The following is a 23619-nucleotide window of genomic DNA, read 5'->3' on the forward strand; positions in this document are numbered from 1 at the left end:
GAAAACATTACAGGATGGAATAGGAGAAACCCTGGGTCTCCTTGGCTCAGGCCGAAATTTTCTGAATAGAGACCCGGAAACACAACAAATCAAAGAAAGGTTGGACAAATGGGATTGCATAAGGTTGCAGAGCTTCTGCAGGGCAAATGACATAGCTAGCAAGATCAATAGAAAGCCCACGGATTGGGAGAAGATCTTTACTAGCCATACAACGGACAAGGGTCTCATATCTAAAATATACTTGGAACTCAAAAAATTAAACCACCCAACAACAAATCCTCAAAGAAACAACTGCCCAATAAATAAGTGGGCGAAAGACTTAAAGAGAAACTTCTCTGAAGAAGAAAGAAGGATGGCTAATAGACACATGAAGAAATGTTCAACATCCCTAGCCATAAAAGAAATGCAAATCAAAACAACATTGAGATATCACCTCACTCCAGTTAGAATGGCAAAAATCAAGAACTCTAACAACAACAGATGCTGGAGGGGATGTGGACAGAAAGGAACCTTACTTCATTGTTGGTGGGAATGTAAACTTGTTCAACCACTTTGGAAAGCAGTATGGAGGTTCCTCAAAAGACTTCACATAGAACTCCCCTATGACCCAGCAATCCCACTTTTGGGCATTTACCCTAATGTTTACAAAAATGACCACACTAAAGCTACCAGCACAACTATGTTTATCGCAGCATTATTTACCATAGCTAAGATATGGAACCAACCCAGATGCCCCTCAGTAGATGAATGGATCAAGAAAATGTGGTATATATACACAATGGAATTCTATGCCTCCATCAGAAAGAATGACATTTCCCCATTTTTTAGGAAATGGAAAGGCTTGGAAAAAATTATATTAAGTGAAGTAAGCCAGGCCCAAAGAAACATAGGTCCCATGGTTTCCCTTATTTTCAATATCTAGTATAGGTATGAGTCAAGCGGAAAAGCTCAGATAATGTGATGTTAGGAAAACGAACCCTTAAATATGTATTTTAATGTTTTTGTTTCTTTCATGCATGTGTTTCTAATGCATTTATAAGATTATTTCTTTGTTCTTTGTATGTCCCTCCCCCACAGTGTAACCCCCGCTTTCACTATATTTGATGTCAGTATAACATATGGAGGAGATGGGGACAAACAAGTCGTTTAAGGATTCAGGTGGACCTGTTGCAACAATGAGAAGTACAAAATGTCATGTCAAAACCAGCTTTACAATGTCGGTGTGGGGGGGGGGGATATGATTGGGTGGGGGAGAGGGATGAGGCTGGGAAGGGAGGTGAAAGGTAAACAAAGGAAGAGGCTGCAATGCTTGGTAAGAAATGTATGCATTATCCTGCCCATGTAATTGTAACCCCTCTGTACAGTATGTTCTCAAATAAAATAAAATTAAATTAAAAAAAAATACTAAGACTAGCAAGATATAGTATCTAAAGTAATACAACTTTGCAACAATGATTTATGTGGCCTACAAAGAAACAAGAAAAGAAAAGGCTACCTAAATTCACTTAACTAAACAGCTAGCTCTTAGTTCTTTGAACAGAAAACCACTTCAAACTAGCCAATAAAAATATTTTCATAGATTTTTGTGCCTGCCCTATTAGAATAAATGTATTCAGGAAATGAGGTAACTTTAGCTTCTAGATAATTAGTTTTAATGTTCAAAAAGATTGGAATCCAGGTGTGGTGACTTTCAAATAAGGAGAGAAAGACTTCCCTTATCCAGTTTATTTGGAGAATGTATGACAATCAGAAGTAGATAATACTTCTAACATTTTAGAAATAATTGTGTTAATAAATTTGAGAATTTCTTTTAAACAATATGGCTTGGGTTGGATATTTCTACTCCATGAATCATGACTTCTGTATCTGTGGGTTAAAAGGTTTGAAATGAATTGACTCCTAAATTCACTTAGGGCTCTGACACTTGACATTTCTTCTATTCTCAATGCTCAACTCTTGTTTCCAGAGAAATAATATTGAATAAAAGTTTGAAAGGTTTGTTGAACAACAACAACAAAAATCACAGAACTATACAATAGTATTTCTAAAGATGTAGAGGAGAAGATAACTATTATATAGTAAGTCAAAATACAGAGCTAAAAATAATTACAAATAATGTAAATACTGGAATCTTTGATTATTAGTTGACTCAAGTATGTCTAACTCAGAGAAGAATAAAACAGTTAATCCCAAAGTTTAAGCAAATATCCATTTGACCTTTTTACACTGGTCCCCGGTAGTCATGAGCAAAACTCAAAAGCAACTCTGTCATGTGTCCAAATACTGCACACATGAAACCTTCATTCCTGTTCTACCATTCAAACTGTATCTCGTGTGTGTGTGTGTGTGTGTGTGTGTGTGTGTGTGTGTGTGTGTGTGTGTGTGTGTGTGTGTGTTTCCATGTGGCTGACAACAACTGCATTCGGACTGATAAAAATAAGATTATTTCTAGTGTACAAAATCTTTTTTTGTTGTTGTTGATCATGAGGCCTGAAGTTTGGTCCTGCGTCCCTCAGCTCTTTAGCTCAAGGCGAGAGCATTCTACCACTTGAGCCACAGCACCACTTCTGGCTTTTTCTGCTTTATGTGGTGCTGAGGAATCGAACCCAAGGCAAGCACTCTATCACTGAGCCACCTTCCAAGCCCCACAAAATATTAACTCAGATATTTTCCCAGGTTTCCAGTTTAGTTTCTTCGCAAATAATCAAGTCTACATGATCTATAAAACTCAAATTGCTCAAAAATATTTTTGTTTATAGTCATTCAGCATTTGAGAGAACATACCTATGTGCACATTGGTTTTGACTTCATAATCTTTTGTTTAGTTTTTTTTAACTTTATTGTAAAGGTGATGGACTGAGGGCTATGGAAGCTTAATTTGGAGAGAACTGGTGTGAAGGATTTCTACATGATATTCTGCAATAGAGTTTACTTTTATACTTTCACTGTAGTACTAGTATTCTTTGTTAATTGGAGACTGATCCTTGTGCTTGCTTAAACAAGTGTGTGATCTGTAACATTTTATACACACACACACACATACACACATATATAGATATATAAATATATATCCCCACCGGGGATTTAAACTAGAAATGTGGAATAGGAAATAAAAATACCATGTGCTTTAGCTTTCCAGAAGGTACTTAAAACCTAATATTGGAAACATAAGTTAATCCAACATAATATAGTCATACATATACACATATTCATATAGAGATACATGTACAAATTACACACATGCACATGTACACACACATATTATGGTAAAAATATATCTAAATGGAAGTTCAGAGCCTAAATGCAATGACTTGTATTTCTGATTAGTTTGTAAGATATCACAGACTTTCCACTTCATAATAAAATGTAATCAGATAAACTAAAATTCAAAATATTGCATTCTTGTTGTTAAAATAGTACCAGAGAAGAGAAAAAGGAGTAAGTGCATAGAATGAACATTTTTCTGGGCGGAAAGGGTACACAGGCTGTCTTCAATACAGACAGAGAAGCAGAGGGAATATCTGCCCATGCAATGAAATTAATTGCTATTTTGCAGTTTATATGCTAGATCAACATAACAGGAGAACCTATATGAATAAAACCCCACCCAGTTAATCGTGACTATTTTCAATGAATACTTAGTGTTTGAGAAATTACAGTTTCCAAAGATGAAGATTAGAGATCTTTAATGCATGGCTTCCAACAGTATAAGGACTATAAAAACACAAAGTTTAGGCAGGGTAAAATAACTGAGAAGAACCCTCAAAAGACACTTTTTCCTGTCCTTAGTGCAAGACACACAGTAAGAAGAAAAAAAAAAACACAGAAAGAAAAAACAGAGATGTTCCAATCTTTTATCAAATTCAAAGCAGTGGCATTTCACATATTAGGGGGAATGCCCCAAGGTGGAAAGTGACCTCCTAATGTGTGAAAAAAGGGAGAGCAAAGATGAACAGAAAGATGGTTCTCAGCAAGCCAAGAGATCTATGACCAAGCCATAAGATGGAGGAAGACTTCTCATGTTCAGAAAGCTGGCAATTATACTGTAAAGCCTCTTGAAATTCTTTCTTGGTCTTATACTAACATTTGCTGAAATAAAACCTAAACTGTAATTTTAAAGTATGTAAGCATCAATAACAAAAACCCAGATGCCCCTCAGTAGATGAATGGATCAAGAAAATGTGATACACACACACACACACACACACACACACACAATGGAATTCTATGCCTCCATCAGAAAGAATGACATTGCCCCATTTGTTAGGAAGTGGAAAGACATGTGATTTTTTGGTTGCTTTGTATGTTCCTCCCCCATGGTATAACCCCTGTTTTCACTGTATTTGATGTCGGTGCCCTGCATCTCGTATATACGCTTCTCTAATTTGGGGAGGGGAAAGGAAAAAAACAAAATGCTTAGATAGGGATGCAGGTTGACCCATTGTTAACAATGAGTTGTACAAGACACTACGTTGAAAAAGGAACTTTACATTTAGGCGGAGTGGGGAGGAGTGTACTTGTGAAGGTGGGAGGGAAGGGATGGTAGGGGAAAAACAGAGGAGGAGGTAACAACACTTGATAGGGAATGTAATTGTAACCCCTCTGTACAGTATTTTAACAATAAAAAATATCAAAAATAAAGTTAAATTTTCATTAATATGTGAATCTATATCAATTCAAGATTAAATCAATTTGGACAAGTCAGAGTCTTAGAGAAAGAATGCAACTATTTTCAGAGTGTTACTCACTTTAGTATTTCAGTGTTTAGATTTTTGAGGGCTTTTAAAAATATTTAATATGCAGGATTGGAAACTAATACAGGAATATGAAAATGCAAACTAATATGAACTCTATAAGCAACTCATAACATTTTAGATTCAGTTTATTTGATTTGGGTTACATTGGATTGGACAAAAAAGAAAATGAATAAAATATTTAATGACAAGTCATAATAAATTAACAACTAAAAATAAAAAGAAAGAAATGAATGTAGTTTTTTTATAAAAAGATGTTCATCAGTTTTATTTATTTTCCATAAGCACATAGTTATATATTCTATTTATATTCTGTAAAATTGCATTTGTTTTGTTTACTACTTGCATTCCATTTTGAAACTTTTTAATTTGTTTGAGTTTTCATAGTTTCATCTTGTTTTTTACTCATTCTTTTATGACCTCTTTTCCCTATAAAATATTATTTATTCTATTATTTATTATAAAATATTAATTTCCTCCCAAATACTGTTTAGACTTGATAAAATTTGATTCATTTTTACTTTTTCCATAGTTACCCTTGATTATGTTCATTTTCATTTGTGGTACTTTACACAGGTTCTTTAAATATTTAATCATTTTATGTATTGTTTTGCTGGTACTAATAAATATTTCACATTGAATAAAAGTGTTCTTCAGTTTCTTAAATTTTGCTGATTTTCCATTTATTTTGTCAATGAGTAATGGAATAGTTTTTAAAGCTAACTAAGTAATTAAATGTTTTCAAAATGAATATAACATCAAAGGGACATGATAAGCTAAATTCCCACAAAATAAAATCTAATTTTATTTCCCATTCATGTCCATTGCATCATATTTACATTTTATTAGCCCTTTTAAAAAAAACTCAGACAATATATTTCTGCAATCTGTCCATTAAATGTGGATATGGATTTAATCTTCTAAAAATAATAGCAGTTTTAGAAATTATTTGACATGAAACTGAACTATGAATAATATTAAGAAATATCACATTACCAAATATTATTAATCTCACTGAGAAAGATATTAAAATGAGCTCCACAGAAGTTTGAGCTGCTGTTTCAAAATTTACAGATGCGTTAATGAATTACAGTTCACATTTACTTTTGCAATTATCAGAGATAAAGCAACAAATTGCCCAATACCATTTTCTAGAAACTAGCTCACAGTGAACACTAATTGCCCAGCTCATTTGTGTTCTGCAAGAATTCACAGAATACATGCTGGCATGGTTTTGCCAATTTAATTATTTTTGTCATCTGACAATAATCATATTGACTTTAACAATGCTCAAATTTAAGCATTTAGCAATCATTTTAAATTCTGGAAATCGTGTGAAATATCATCCGACCTCTGTTTGAGAAATTAAATGCCCAGTATAGCACTTAAAACACAAGCTGTATTTCAAAACCAAAGAAATTGTGGATTTTGCTATCCTTTAAGACAGACTTGTTAAAATACAAAGGCAATGAATTGAATCTTCAGGGATTTAGCAAAAAAAAATAGGTGTTTGGTTTCAAATACTTGTAAGAGCACTTGGCATTGAATTATTTATTTGACTAGAAAGGATTTAAGAGTTGGAGGCCCTGGGATCTGGCCTACACCACCTATTCCACACCCACTCAGTCCCTTAGAACCTGTTCACTTACATCTGAACACTTGTAAGGTTAGATAAATAAAAGGAGACAGCTTTTATCTGTGTAAAGACACATTAGAGAACCTTACTTTCAAATGCAAATAAATGATACTCTCCTCAGAAAGGGCAGACACATGAGTGTGCCTGCCATTCAAGAAGTCCTTAGAGCTAAAGTGCATGTGGGTATCAGGAGTCTGGCTCCCTTCTTGTTTGCATGCATCTCACTAACACAGCCTTTCCTACAATAGTTCCCAATAATCCCAACAGCAGCTTAACTTGGACTGGAAAATCACCAGTCACATAAAAGCACAGCCTACTCAAAAAGCAATTCCACTGAGTTCTGAACTAAAACCATAAAGGTTTACATGCCCTCCTCTTCCCACTTCCAAAAAGCTCATTGGTACCACCCTAGGAACTCTGTGTCTGTATTCACAGCCAAGTCATCACCAGCTGCTACAAGGCCTTATTCTATATGTCCTAAATTATGGGACACTTCTAATACTGCACTTTTTCTTCTCCATATCTTAAGCTTCTCTTTCCTTTCAATCTGTAGCCACTCTGTATATTCTATAATATTATATGCATTAAAATCTCCTCTGATGTGACCTGGCATTATTTTCTATAACTAATGGAAAATTAGCAGGCAATGATACCAGCCCTACTGGCATGAGTCTATTGACTTCTGAACTCCAGATACTCCGTTCTCTTTTACATAGTTGCTTCCAGTTCACTCATGTTCTTTTACTCTCAACTTTTTTGGGGGGCTCATTACTACCATATAGATCATAAAGCTTTGGTGTTCTCAACTGATCAGGAATCTGTACACACACATACACACACACACACACACACATGAATTTATTATATGTATGTGTATATATTATATATATGTATATTAGCATTCCCATTAAAACATTTGCTTTTGTAACACACTTTTCTTGTGAAAAAAGTGTGTGCAACTACTCATTAATTTTACACAACAATAGTGTATGTGTTTAGTATAAGTATAAAAAATGCATTGTATAATTCTATTTGGTGTTTGAAAAAAATCAATAACCACATAATGAACATTGTTGCAACAGTACTTTCTTCATGTCATTAAAATTGACTTCTGAAAAAACATCCACATCTCTTCAGCTATCTAAAGTTAAACATCTCCAACAATATCCTACCTTACAAGACTTTAAATTAACAATGACACCTGTGTTTGCTGCCTGCATTTCATATGTGCAGAAAATATTAATTACACATATGACTCCTCACTATACCTTAGGTCTTTCAGTCAAAAGCAGGTAATTATATTGTGAGCCTTACAGCTATGCAAATCTTTTCACAACTCCTTCTGCTAGTAATATGGAAAATATATGTTAGGGTTTGGCAATATACTTGTACTAACTCTTAAACCAAATAAATTTATATATCCTCTTTTATTTACCCCAGTTTAACTTGGAAACAAAATACATTAGGGTAATTTTCCCCATATTCTAAACATATTGAAGTAATAACTTTAAGTAAGAGACAAGAACAACACATAGTTTGTGTCAAGAAGCAATGCAATGTTGTATCTACAGTCTGTTTTTTGCATTAACTATGAAACATTAGATTTGACGTATCCAAAAATAAATGTTTTATGCAATTTTGCCATCGTTATATGATTCTTGTATGGTTTTTTGCTTAGTTTTTACTTGTTTAATTTTATAATGTCCACTAAAAAGAAAATGATTTATTGAATTAAATTTCTAGAGAAATATGTGTAGAAAATATGTTTCATTTGAAGAACACTCCCTTATATGTCTCTCTCTCTTTCTCTTTCCCTTATTCTCTTGTTCTATCCTCCATTATTATCTCTCTCTCTTTTTTTGGTGCTTCCTTCAATGTTACAAATGCATCATCTATTTTTTGTTTTGGAAAGTGAAAGCCAAGCTTACCATTGATATAGCCATATAATTTTAGCAAAGATAAGAAAGCTCTTGGGATTTTTTTCTTTGTTTGCTTATTTATTTATTTTGTGTCATTCCTGAGGCTTGAACACAGAGGCAAAGTGTTGTCTGTGAGCTCTTTTGCTCAAGCCTAACGCTCTACCATTTGTGCCACAGCTCTATATGATCCAGTTATTTCATATTTCATTAGAGATAGTCTTATAAATGTTTTTGCCAGAACTGGCTTTGAACCATTATTTTCAGATCCCTGACTCATGAATAGCTAGTATTAGAGGTATGAGCACCAACACCTGGTAGAGGATCATGTTTTAAGGCCATCCAATGCAAAACCTTTAGCAAGGCCCCATCTCAAAACACAATGTGTGTGTGTTGGGGTACATATATCATTGAACTACATGGACAGCACAGGTAAGACATCAGATCTTCTCTGTAAAACAAAAACAAACAAACAAACGAACAAAAAAGCTAAAGCCTAAAAAGGGCTGAGGGCATTGTTCATGAGGTAGAGCTCCTGGTTAGATATGTGAATCATTGAATTCAAACTGAAGTACTGATGAAAAAGGAGGGAAAGAGGAGGAAGGGGGTACTAACAACAACAGATGCTGGAGGGGATGTGGACAGAAGGGAACCCTACTGCATTGTTGGTGGGAGTGTAAACTTGTTCAACCACTTTGGAAAGCAGTATGGAGGTTCCTCAAAAGACTCCACATAGAGCTCCCCTATGACCCAGCAATCCCACTTTTGGGCATTTACCCAAATGTTTACAAACAAGACCATACTAAAGCTACCAGCACAACTATGTTTATTGCAGCATTATTTACCATAGCTAAGATATGGAACCAACCCAGATGCCCCTCAGTAGATGAATGGATCAAGAAAATGTGGTATTATATATACAATGGAATTCTATGCCTCCATCAGAAAGAATGACATTGCCCCAATTTGTTAGGAAATGGAAATACTTGAAAAATTATATTAAGTGAAGTAAGCCAGGCCCAAAGAAACATAGGTCTCATGGTTTCCCTTATTTGCAATGAAACTAATATATGTCTGAGACAAGCAGAAAAAGTCAGATAAGTTGATGTTAGACCAAATGAACCCCAAGATAAGGACTTAAGTGGTTTTTCTTTCTTGCTATTGTTTCTAACATATGTATAAGGTGATTTTTTTTGTTACTTTGTATGTCCCTCCCCCACGGTATAACCCCTGTTTTCACTGTATTTGATGTTGGTATAATTTGGGGAAGAGAAAGAAAAAAAACAAATTGTTTAAATAGGGATACAGATGGACCCATTGCAACAATGAGATGTACAAGATGCTATGTCGAAAAAATGAACTTTACAACTTTGACTGAGGAATAGGGGAGATGGGAGGGCAGGGTTGGTAAGGGGAAACAAAGGAGGAGGGAACAATGCTTGATAAGAAATGTACTCATTACCTTGCTCATGTAATCGTAACCCCTCTGCAGGGCATTTTCACAATAGAAAAAACTTATTAATAATAAAAACATGAAAAAATAAAAATAAATAAATAAAGAGAGTAAACAAGAATTGAAAAGGAGGAAGAGGATGAAAAATTGGGGGAAGAAGAGGGAAGTGGAGAGGTAAAGGCAGAGGAGTGGGAGGGGGAGGACGACAGTGGTTTTCAGAGTACATTTTACACATCTCTTAAGACCGTGAGTGAAAATACTTTTCAAACCAGAACTGTGTAAGGATATTTTGCCCACTTTGAGCCTAATGAATACTTTTTTGTTATATACATTGAATATATTTTCAATAGGCTAAGATTTATCAAAAGGTAAGAAGGCAAAGCTATATCCACGAAGGAAATTGTATTACCCTGCAATCAACTTGTAATTTGAGAGTACTTCCATTAGACATGAAACACCTAACCCAGTTATCAAGTGAAACATTCACATCAAATGATGTACAGTCTCATGTTAAATGCTGTCAGAACCAAAAATAAACAGAAATGCAAGATATGTTTTTTATGGTAATTTCAATTAGTGGTTCAAGCCAAAACAACAAAACACATTTCAGGGTTAGGAAAGAAAAGAAGGAGGCACTGTCAGGATGAATCCATTCCTACCTTGATGGCAGTGGATGCTATCTGTATGTGGTGAAGCCTCCGCAGGGTGCTGTCCCGGTCAATGAAATAGGAGGCCGCTAGCTGGTGGAGAGTCTCCAGAGTAACGGAGGAGCTGTTGGCGCTGGAATCAGGCCCTTCAGATCGCCTGCTCAGCTTCCGCTTGTCCACAAAAATTGTGAGTGACTCCTCTCCTAGGAGATAATATCATCAATTACCCATCTTAACATAAAACTAGCTTTTCAATTATTTAGGTGGAGATGTCTAAAATATGGTGAAATAAACCAAGTAGTGGCACATATAATGCTGTGGGATAGTATGTTTTGTTACAATTTTTTTTACTTAATTCGAAAAGAAAAGTTTCATTCACTGAAGAATGTGAAAAAAATAACATATGGAAATGGTTGTTACACACACACACAAACACACACACATATCTATTAAATTTTGATATGAATGGAGACAAAAGAACTAATTTTCAAGAAAAATGTTATGTCAGTATGGAACAGAGTTAGCTAAGGCAATCATGAGTTAAATATTCATAATACTAAATTCTTGCTATATACGTCATAAAAATAAATGAGACAAATTGAGAAATCTACAACAAAGAACTATGATAATAATGGAAATAAAGAATAAAAACCCTCAGTAGATGAATGGATCAAGAAAATGTGGTATATATACACAATGGAATTCTATGCCTCCATCAGAAAGAATGACATTGCCCTATTTGTTAGGAAATGGAAATACTTGGAAAAAATTATATTAAGTGAAGTAAGCCAGGCCCAAAGAAACACAGTTCCTATAGTTTCCCTTATTTGCAATAACTAGTATATGTCTAAGACAAGCAGAAATGGTCAGATAAGTTGATATTAAACGAAATAAACCCCAAGTTAAGGACTCAAATTTTTTTCTTGCTATTGTTTCTAACATAGTTATAAGATGATTTCTTTGTTGCTTTGTATGTCCCTCCCCCACGGTATGACCCCTGTTTTCACTGTATTTGATGCTGGTATAATTTGTGGAGGGGAAGGGGAAAAACAAATTGTTTAAATAGGGATACAGGTGGAGCCATTGCACCAATGAGATGTATAAGACGTTATGTCGAAAATGAACTTTACACCTTTGGTAGGGGGGAGGATGATGAGGGGGGAGAGATGGGAAGGGATGAAAAAAAAGAAAATAATAAAAGCCAATGTTTATGGGATGCTCACTATAAAAAACACATCAAATCATTTTTAAAGGTAGAAATTACAAATTTATTACCAAGTAGCTCTTTATAGAATAATTAAATTAAAAAATACCTACCAAATATTGTCAAACTCATAGAGAAAAATCACAAAAAAGAAGAGTATATAATAAAGCAAAACAAATTTAAAACATAAACTGTCTTGAAAACGTTTTGTAAAGAACTTTAGGCATCAAAGAATACACTGTCTCCCTCTCTCTCTCTCTCACACACACACACGCACACACACACGCACACACACATGCACACACGCACACACACTGTACAGCACAGAACAATACAGGGTGATTCAGGCAAAACACTCAGAGGAAATTTTGACAGAAGAATTCTGCCATTTTTTTAAGGATCCAACCATTACAAACTCTTGAAAATGTCTCCAGAACATACAAAAGAAAGAAATATTCCAACTTAATCTTTATTAACTGAGTGTAAAATCTGCATAATATTTTAATATTACACATGTACACAATAGACAATATGAAATTTGTTAATACCAAGGAGAACCCAATAGTAAATTTATTAAATGTGCCTCATAATTTAACAGAATAACTCCAGTAGTTCAAATGTGTTTCAGTGTTAGAAAGCCATTAATATATTTCACATATAGTATATCTAGCATAAAAATCATCATCACATTAATGATTAAAAAATAAAATAAAATAAAATTGATAAGATAGGTAATTTTATCTATTCCTAAGTAATTAGGGGAGAATAAATTAGGACTCATGGTATAATTTCTTACAAGTATAAAATAAATGATACTCAGGTATATCCATGATCTTATCTTTTCAGAAAGTCAGAAGACATTATAATTAAAATAAGAACCAGAAACACCATAATTGCTATCCATATTTAACATAATAAGTATATCAAAAGGAAAACATAAAATCTAATACTAATTAGAGTAATATTATAAATGTAAACACTGAACAGATAAACAATCAATGGAAAAACTGTACTTAGCAGAATTTGAGTATAACAGAACAATGAAAATATTAATAATAAAGAAGATTAAAACATAACTAAGTACAAACCATTTGAATGATAACTAATCATAAACAATAATAAACATATTCTATATAAAACGATAATTGTAAAACTAATTTGAGAAATGTTTTAAAATCAACCTGAAAATTGCCAAAAATAGATTGAACTAGATTGCATATTTGAATATACCATCTGTATTGGATTTCTGTTTACTGGGTTGATGTATAAAGATAATATAAAGTGATTAAAGGAATTAAAGGTTGATTATTGTTTCCTATATCTAGGTATGTAAATTATAAATGTTAAATACAAAAGAATAGCCTCATCTTTGGAAAGATGAACACTTTCCTAAGTATAAGAAAGTGTGAGAACATCTTACTACATCTGAATACATATTGTAAGTCTATACAAATTAAAGCTCTATAGAATTAATACATGAAAAGGTAGACACATAAAAATAAAATAACAAAAGTTAAATATAAAATAAGGTTGGGATATTAATTCACTGGACAACATTAACATTTATACAGATTGATACGTAAACAATAACTTGAAAAATAGTATGACTTATACAAAATAAATGCTGAATACCTTAGAAACATGAATATTTACTACATTAGGAAATAGATGTAACAGAGTTTATTTCCTTAGCCTTCTCAGAGTTAATCCGTCCTAAATTCAAGGAAAGAACTATGATTCAAGAGATAAGCAAAGTGATACCAAAAGAGTGCACAGAAAATGAGATTTTTTTTAAAAAAAAATTGTCCTTATAAATTTGTAGACAATCTAAGCCTTAAAATACATTAATATATTACTATGATACAACAGTTTTCTAAAAAACAAAATTATGCCCCCCCCAAGGAGAGCTATTGACAAGCTAGATACAAACGATTTTCATATATTTCTAGTGTTATTGCAAAATAATCTAAAACAGATATATAAGCAAATTTAATATCACTATTCAATAATCAGCTGAGTAATTGTTCATTTAAGATGTTATCTTTTAATTTTGAGAAAATAACACGGCAACTCCACAAGGTAACTCCAGTACCTAGAGGCTTAGAAAAAAAGGATGAGTTCAAAGCCATCCTGGGCTAAATACTGAGTTTAGGGAAAAATAGCTACAAAACAAGTACATCTATTGTGGAGAAAAACCTTTGGAAACAACACAAATACCTAGTAATGAGAATAAAGAACATTCTACTTATATGGGAGGGCACGGTATAGCTATAAGAAAGAAGAGGAGATAATTCATGCATTGAAAGGATACAAGAAGGGGGGGAGCAAAAATATGTCACAAAAGTGACATTTTGTAAGAAAGGAAAAGGATAGTTATATACTAATGTGTGTCTATGTGTGTATGTGTGTGTGTCTCAAAAGAAAAAGCACCAAAGTTGGAAGGTTTAAAAATTTTTATATAAACATTCACCTGTAAGGAAAGAAGGGAAATGTGATAGAAGAGTTTTGGAATAAAGGCTGCTTTCATTAGATCTTATTATGGTCCTGTGGAACATTTTAAGAAATTAATTCATCTATCTCTAAAATAAGCACACATCGCTAGCAAAAATTCAACTACAAAAGATTAAATGATGGAAATTCAATACCAAGTTCATAAAATAGTTATTGTTATTGATTTAAGAAAAGGTATAGAATGTAAATCAATTATGAACATATATTCTAAGAAAAAATAAAAGTGGAGTCAATGAGCTTCATTTTGCAGTCAGTATCAGTAAAGAATATATAATTTACATAGTTTGTGGTTACAAATATGAATGTGGACATTCTTTGTAATATTTTTCAACTTGGGGTATGTTTAAAAAATCATTAAGAAAGTTTCAACAGGGAATGGTTCTACTCTCCTCTTATATTGGTCCATGCTTCCAACATCCTAATTCTTCATATGATTTTTCTTAAGTGATTGGAATTTCCATGACCTGTGGAATGGCTCAAGTGAAATTCTAGATGATTCAGCAGTTCCAAGAAGATCCTATTGAGGTGGGGAGGGGGGTCCGAAGTCGGAGAGAAATCCCCATTAAAACAATGTAACAGTTTGCAACTAGAGCCCTGATGCATATATAAGGTGTCTGCAGATGCCTGTAATGGGAAAGAAGTTTATGTTTTTGAAAAAGACATAAGTAAAATGTAATATTTCTTTTACATAGTAAAATATTAAATTCAAAACACTCGCATAGTTGACTAAGTGTGCATTAGTTTTGCCTTCTGGAGATTCAAGAAGCCCCTCTAATTACATGAAGACATTCATTTTAAATTAGATCTTCCTTTTAATAATAGTGATTTTCTCATTACTACAAATATGAAAATATTAATTAAGAAACTTCGTGTCACGGAGAAGAAAAGATAATTAAACCAATAGAGGAGATTCTTTCAAATGATTATGAAGTCTTAGAAGAAAAAGAAATATAAAAATAGTTATTAGTATTTAGATATAAATGTTCCAAGTTTTACTGGGAAACAAATTTAGTTTTTGTTTTGTTCTGTTTTGTTTTGTTTTGTCTTGAACTCTGGGCCTGGGCGCTGTCTCTCAGCTCTTCAACTCAAGGCAAGTGCTCTACCGCTTGAGCCACAGCACCACTTCCGGTTTTCTAGTTGTTTATTGGAGATAAGAGGCTCACGGACTTTCCTGCCCGGGCTGGCTTTGAACCGGGATCCTCAGATCTCAGCCTCTTGAGTAGCTAGGATTACAAGCGTGAGCTACCGGCGCCCGGCCAAATTTAGTTTCTAATGCTAACTTCAATTTAGTAATTAAATAAACTTGAATCAAAATTTTAAGATTTGGTTTGCTCATGTGGAATGAGCATAGTAAGTCCCTTAAAAATGTATGTGTGAAGGGTTTAAAATTAAAACAGTAAGAACTCAAAAGCTGTTAACATGCAATTCTTTTCTTTCACTCACAATTTTTTAGAACTGAGTAAATCAATGCTTTGCATACTTATATATTTCTAGTAATTTTAGCTTTTTTGACTTACTTTTGATAGACAAAGCCTGTCTTCTTTTATTTCTTTTACAAACTCATTAACCTAATTTAGTGTTTTCACTCATATACAGAGAAATCATATATCCAATGCTTTCTTTAAAAGTCTGTTTCTATGTCTTTTCTCCTAGGGGAAATATTGTACAATCTTAATTTTTTTCTTCAGAGAACTCTGGGTGAATAATATATTATCCCAAATATGCGTATTGTAAAAGTCAATTAAATATGTTTATTGCAAAAGTCAATTAAAAGCAAAAGGATTTAAAAATATTTCCCAATGTTAGACAATTCCTTACACAAGTTGAAATGGTGCCTAGTAAGCGGGTGTGATCACTGTTTCATAAAGTCATGAGATGACATGTCCAAAGACACACAGACTTACAGAACCAAGCAAAAATGAGTATAGGGAAGGGGTGGCTGAAAATAATTAACATCGAGAAGTGCTGCCATGTTCTATCTATGCAGGAGTCAAAATTTTCCCTTTGGTTTCACGGCATTAATATTTGTTTGGATCAACTGTTTTATAGTCTTCTAACTTTAAGAATAAGTAAATGATTGAGACAATAGGATATACACACAGATGTTAGCACACTTAGTTGTTAGTAATTCTAGTATTTGTTTACATTTTCCTCGCTTATTATAAGGATTTCTTTAGGAAATCTAAGAACTAATCAGCCTGATTTTGTAATTGTGTGTATGTTAAGGACAAACCAAGTAGTAAGCCTTCCCTCCACTTAATGTACTTAGGACTCTGATGAATTTATGCATACTCTTTACATCATCACTTCAAACACGGGGGTCATGGTAGCTTTCTCTTACTTCTTTGAGGGGACTAAGTATTTGAGTTTTCTTTAGAATCTTGAACATATTTTCATGAAATGAATGCTGGATTCCTCAATTTTTGTATTTTTATTTCAATCTCCTAGTAAGCAAAGAATTTTAGAATTTTCCCAAGAAGTTCAGATAATTGAAATTTCACCACAGGAACCTGGACTTTGTCAAAAGTATTTTCTAATGCATTTTATACCATATGTATGAAATTATGAAAGATAGTGAATCATTATTACAAGTAACCTGGTAAATACAATGCATATATTGTTCATGGTTCTTCTATATAATACAATGTGTGTAAAAATCTTCCTGTCCAATGAAGCCAGTCAATGTATATCTACAGTGTAAATTGCATAATTTATATGAATGGCTTATTTTTAAAACTTAGTTGGAATAGGCCAGGCAAATATTTGATGTAAGGTGCTTAGCTTTTAGTTCTACATTTTCAACTATTGACAATTGTGATTGTTAAATATCTAAGTTATTTTGACAAGGCTGTTCTTTTACTTTTAAGATACTTTATTGTTATTGTAGAGTTGACATACAAAGGGGCTGCAGTAATGTGAGTCAAGTAATGAGTAATTCTTACTGAACTATGTATAGCCTTCCCTTCTTGTCTCCCAGGATTTTTCTCCTGTCTCAACCCACAGGATATACAATTAATTTTCCACTGTGTCTATTAGTGCTACTGTCCCTATGCATTCTTTTTAATCTTTTAGTGTTTTTACTTGTAGATTTATAGGTACACTCTAGTTACCAAAATGAGGGAAACTTTGTAATCTATAATTCTTTGGCACTGGCTTACTTTATTTAATATCATTTTTTCCAAGTCTTTCCATTTCCTTATGAACAGCACAATATCATCATTTCTGATGGATGAGTATAATTTCATTTTGTATACATACCACATTTTCTTGATCCACTGAGGCTCATCTGGCTTGCTTCCTTCCACATCCTAGTTATGGTATACAATACTGCAACAAACATGATTGTACTGGGCCATTTAGTGTGGTGGGGTTTGTATTTCATTGAATAAATGCCCAGGAGTAGGATTGCTGAATCATAGGGAATCTCTTGTGTTTAGCCTTTTGAGGAACTCCCAACTTGCTTTCTAGGGTAGTAGATCAAGTTTACATTCCCACCAACAGTGTAAAAGCATTCCATTTTGGATACATCCCTGCTAGCATCTGTAAATTTTCTTGATAATGGCCATTCTAACTGGGGTTAGGTGCAATCTCGGTGCTGTTTGGATTTGCATTTCTTTTATGACGAGAAATATTCTTTATGTGTCTATTGGCCATTCTTACTTCTTCCTCTGAAAAGTCTCTCCTTAAGACTTTAACCCATTTATTAAGTGGGTTGTTGAGTTTTTGAGGGTTTATTTCAGGGATTTAATTTTGTGAGCTCTAACTATTTTTTTTAGATATGAGGACTTTGTCTGATTTATAGCTGGTAAAAAAAAATCTCAAATTCGTTGACATTCTACTTATCTTGTTGGCTATATCTTTTCCCATGCAGAAGCTCTTCAGTTTGATTCAATCCCATTTATTCAGTCTTTCTTTGATTTGTTGTACTTACAGATCTTTACTTAGGAAGTTTCAACCTATGCCCAGAAGGCCTAGCATTCCTCTACCTGCAGGGTGGTATATGAGGATCTCACTTCAGTTTTCTGCTTGTGGAGAGCCATTTTTGTCAGCATGGTTTGTTGAAGTAGCTGTTTTTCTTCCAACCTGTGTTTTTGGCTTCCTTATCTAATATTAGGTGGCTATATGTCTGTGAGCTTATTTCTGGGTCTTCTATTCTGTTCCATTGGTTCTCAGGCCTATTTTTGTGCCAGTACCAATCTGATTGTATTACTAAGTCTTTGTAACACTATTTGAAGTTTGGTATTAATATTTCTCTAGCACTGTTCCTGTTGCAAAGTAATGTTTTTGGCATTCAGGGTATTTTATTATTCTATATGAATTTTAGGATTGCTTTCTGAACTTTCAAGAAAGTGGTTGGGAATTTGATGATTATTGCATTGAATTTGTAAATTGCTCTTCGCAGTATTGCTATTTTTACAATGTTAATTCTTCCCATCCTGGAGCATGGAAGGTGTTTTTTTTTCCGTTCCCTTAAATCTGTTTCAACTTATTTTTTCAGGTTTTTAAAGTTTTCACAATAGAGGTCCTAAGCATTGGTGGTTAAGTTATTTCCTAGTTTTGGGTTTATTTATTTATTTATTTTTGGAGGCGATTACAAATGGAGTTGCTTTACTGATATTTCAGTCCTGTTCTTAACATTTTTGGCATAGAGGAAAGTTAATGATTCTGTGGGATGATTTTATACCCTGTTACTTTTGGCTAAGCTTTTCAATCTGGGATGAGATTAAGCCTATGCTTTTACTCTAAGAGATCTGAATTTTTTTTTAAGTTACACATAGCTTCCATTTTATAGAAGGTTTTCACATTTTTAAAAATATTTTTACAGTCAGTCTTACTTAATGAAGAACATTGTATTTCTAACTTTCACTGCAAATTTCCTGCAAGTATTCAAATATAAAAGTTCCTTAGAATTGCATAAATGGCAAGCAAAATTCAGATTAAGAAATTAAAAAAAGGTTATTTTTATTCATTAAAAATAAAAAATAACAAACTTATAAGCATGACATGAATGCCAAAGGACATCAACACATTTTACAAACACTAAATGTGATTTTTGAAAATGATTCAACATTCTCAGTCTGTTAGAATGTGAAAAGGATTAATGACTGTGGGTATAAAAGGATGTGATTATTCCACATAGAAATAGTGCAGCTGTGTCTTGTCCAACTAAAACTGTGACGCTTTATGGATGGTAAAGCCCTTATCAATGGACACTCTCCAAGAAAATGAGATTCAGAGTAAAACAAAGCAAATCAATCTCAAAATTGTCGTGCTACACAATTGTGGGACTAGATACTTTTGAGATATTGTGACTTTTTCAATCATGTTTTCTCTTTTCCAGAGAAACAGAACTTTAAGTATTATCATATCTACTTTTCACTTGATTTTTTTCCCCCTAAACTTTGTTCTCAAGTGTGATCTTATGGATAATAGAAGTAAAAGTCTAAAAAATAGGAAAACAGTGACTGGAAATAAATAATTAAATGAACTCCATCATTAAATCTGTAAGAACAATGCCACAGATAGTATTTCACTGTGTAATTTGTTTCCCCTTGTGGATACAAATAAGCATATGTAATGGAACCACTGCCTGTTTGTAAACAAACATGCAGAGGGAAGAAATGTGAGCAGGTCATAAAATGAATTCTGTATTTTCTGGTGTTAAAAAAGAGATACTTTGATTAGTAAAATAGAAGTGAACATATATCCATAAAGTGTTACAGGCATCACAAAGGTATACCTCATCTCTTATTTACTGCCTCTTCCAGGAGAATAGCATGTTTCAATGGATCTTTTCCTTCAACTTGATTTTCAGAACAGAATACATTAGCAGGCAATGTTATAATGAATGTAATTTTTGTAATGCATAATAAATACATTATAAAACAACTTTATTATACTTAGAAATCTTATTGTGATCCTCTTTTGGCCTTGATGTGAGTTAAATTTATTAAGAAATTTAGTTGAGTAGAACCTGTCTCACTGGAATTAGCATTGAAAATATGCCTTAAATGAAATTGCAGAGTTTATCATTTGCATATGCCATCCCATTTTAATAGTGAGAAACGACATTAGACCTTGTGTCAAAGTGTACAATGATTCTCACTTTTTATTTTGTTCTAACTGCAGATCATCATCTTTAACATATCAAAGCACACAGCCTGTGACACATCCCTACTGATCTTCCAGAGAGTGTCTAGACAGTGTTTTAAACATTAATAGTCATAAAAATAAACATTCTAGGCAAAACCATTTTCTCAAAAGAAGCAGAACAAAATATGTAAAGACAATTTTTAGACAGCATGTTAGCTTAACACCTGTTAGTATCTATCTAAAAAGCACCATAGAAAAGAAATAGCTAATCCCATTCAACTGACAAAGAAATACAAAAGTATTTTGTGCCGGGTGCTGGTGGCTCACGCCTGTAATCCTAGCTACTCAGGAGGCTGAGATCTGAGGATCGCGGTTCAAAGCCAGCCCAGGCAGGAGAGACCGTGAGACTGCTATCTCCAATAAACCACCAGAAAACCAGAAGTGGCGCTGTAGCTCAAGTGGTAGAAGAGCTGAGGGACAGCGCCCAGGCCCAGAGTTCAAGCCCCACGACCTACCCCCCCCCCCAAAAAAAAAGGATTTTGTATAACATTCTAAACAAAAACAATTGATTTTACTGCTAAATTATTCACAAAAGACTGAAATTTTCCTAAACATAATTGTCCACAAAACATAATAGTACATTTAGTAATATAGAAACACGATATCAAAATACTTGCACTTCTAAGTGGTAATGAAACTAACTTGATTGAAATACAGCCAAACTACTCCTAGTTTGAAAGGTTAAATAATGTTAAAATATATTTTTGAAAATATAGTCTGCATAACTATAAATTCCTATTATTGTTTTCCTAATTCTCAGAAAGATTTCTGGAAGGTTGATTGTGGTTTAAATTCATATAAATCTACAAATACTATTCTTCAAACTTCAAGTGCACATACAAATCACCTAAGTGGCTTATGAAAATTTAGATTTAGTTTCAATAAACTGGGATGGAAAAGATACATATTTTTTTCTCTCATACTCTTAGTTGAAACAACATTGTTTGCTCATAGACCACTTTAGAGTAATGAGGTGGTAAGCCATAATACAATTCATTACCATGTTTAATGTTTGTCATTATCAGTGACCTATGTGTTTCTTTAAGGATACTCCGGAGCCTTTCAAATGTCATTGGTAACAAGGTATGTAGTTGTCAAACAGATACATGATTTATCTACTGTATAGATGTACTCTGTAACAGAACCAGAAAAAATACACTCAAATATCAGCTATTATACAGCTTAACATTCATCTTTTCCCTTGGTTGTTAGGAATATGATTCAGATAATGCAAAGCAGAGATTCTAATCTCAAATTTATAATTTTATATTTATAAATTATATTTATTTATATTTTATATTTATATATTATATATTTATATATATTATTTTACACTTATAAAAGTTGTGCTAAACCACTGTGGAAAAGTGACATCTAAGCTATAAAAATGTATTACTGATATTTCAGGCCTTCATGTGGGTTCACCAAAGAAAATAAGAAAGATAAAGAATGAAACTAAGAGGGAAGAAAAAATAATAATCTTAACAAGTGTGGGTAAATATTGTTTACAATATCAGTAAGTAGTCCTATACACTAGTTTTATTTGTTTATTTATTTACTTATTAATCTATTTATGTATTCTTGGGAAATATAAATAATTTTATGAAATAATCAGTTTCAACTATCTGATAAATTGGTAATGGTTATCAAAAATTAAGAGGAATATATGAAATAGAAAGCCATTGACTAGCATGATATTTATCTTCATGATTCCTTGGGATAAAATGCTTCAGAATATATTTTTCCTTTATCTTTATTTTTCATATGGGAAACACATATTCTGATAATGGAACTACTTCCATGCATTTTGAGAAATAGTTCATATTTCTTTAAGACACCAATGAGGAAATGTCTCTTATGTGTATTGGGACTGTCTGCCTTCCTCAATGATGCCAGAAATTTTAGTAAAAAGAAAAAGAGATGTTTTGTGAGAATATATCAAGTGAAAATGAGAATGAGAACTGCTAATTGACTTTGAAAAGATGGCATATGAAAGACTGTTAATCACAATCTCCATATACTTTCTACAGAACATAACTTATATAAAGAAAGTGAGAACTGACTATTCTTGGAATTAAATTAGGATATTTAAAATTCATATGAATTGTAATAAAGCAGAAGAAAATGTTTACTTGATCCATAATTATTCTTACTGTGCAAATTCTGAATCTTTTCATAAAAAATGGAAGAAAATATTTTGTAAAATATTCAAGCTAAATAAAGTATGAGAATATAGTTATTATTGCTGTAATGTACATTATTAAAATGCCTACTCAACAAAATAGAACATCAGTTTTGTATTTTTATTTCAATAATGAAAGATATTTTTCTATTTTATCAAAATTAACTATCATGAAAAGTTGACATTTAATAACAAAACATATGTCCAGAAGAAATCCTTTCAGGAAAAAGTCTTGCAAATCATCACTAAATATTTGATATTTATATTTAAATATAAATATTGATATATTCAAAAAACAGATGTCCACGTGGACTTTTTTTTTCTTTTGCCCAGAATAGAATGTATTATTTAAAGTTGTTCTAAATCAACAAATATTACTAGCTTAACTATTTTCACCTAAAAAAGTATTTTGATCTACTGTTTGGGAAAAGATCTCTATTAGAAACGAAAACATTTTCCTCTCTATAGGAAGGTATTTTAATTAAGTGATATTTGTGATCATGTTCCTAATTCTGCTCTTAGAGTTGCAGTGTGTAAAAAACAAGAGTCCCGATTTCTAATTTTCTTCCTCTGGTAGAGGCTATGCTTAAAAAAAGATAGTACAATTTTATCTTCTCATTGATTTGGGGGTGAAAAAAGAATTAGTCATAGAGGAGGGCCCTGTAGCTTTCTAATAGAGTAACCACTTGAATAAATCTGTTTAATACCACATTTAAAATTATTGCACATATTTGCTATGAGTTTTTAATTAAAATATTCATGAATATTTGATCTTAATCTTTCTTAGTTGTTTGTCTTTAGGTTGATCTAGGAATAAGAGATAATACTTACGTATGGACCCGCGTCATGCCTTTATTTGAAGTCCAAAACTTAATAGTTTTTCTATGATTTTTTTCCTGTCTCTATATATGAGACATCCAATGTAGCTTTATTTCAGTGTTTTTATATATCATATATTATATTATAATGAAATACATTACAAAACAGACCTTAAGCCAGAAAAAATATTCAAAATCTAAGAATCAATATATTCCAGAAGTGTATTTGTTTCAAGATTTATTCCATAAATTGAGGAGGTTATTTTAGAAATTTGAAAATAATAAATTTGCTATCATTGTCAAACAGAAAAAGCATGAAGATGAATTACAGCATTGATAATAGTC

At 32.7% G+C, this 23619-nt stretch overlaps 1 protein-coding gene across 2 annotated transcripts in view; it reads right to left on the bottom strand.

Moving 5' to 3' along the window:
• Nucleotides 1–23619, bottom strand: part of Brinp3 (BMP/retinoic acid inducible neural specific 3) — a 424144-nt gene that overhangs the window by 180202 nt on the left and 220323 nt on the right. For both annotated transcript variants that reach the window (XM_042674472.1, XM_042674473.1), the window contains one exon: nt 10419–10609. In XM_042674472.1, the coding sequence (XP_042530406.1) occupies nt 10419–10609 (191 nt within the window). The remainder of the gene's footprint in view (nt 1–10418; nt 10610–23619) is intronic.

The sequence above is a fragment of the Dipodomys spectabilis genome, unplaced genomic scaffold (assembly GCF_019054845.1).
Source record: "Dipodomys spectabilis isolate Male_0828 unplaced genomic scaffold, ASM1905484v1 ptg000019l, whole genome shotgun sequence".
In the NCBI taxonomy this organism is placed as follows: Eukaryota; Metazoa; Chordata; class Mammalia; order Rodentia; family Heteromyidae; genus Dipodomys; species Dipodomys spectabilis.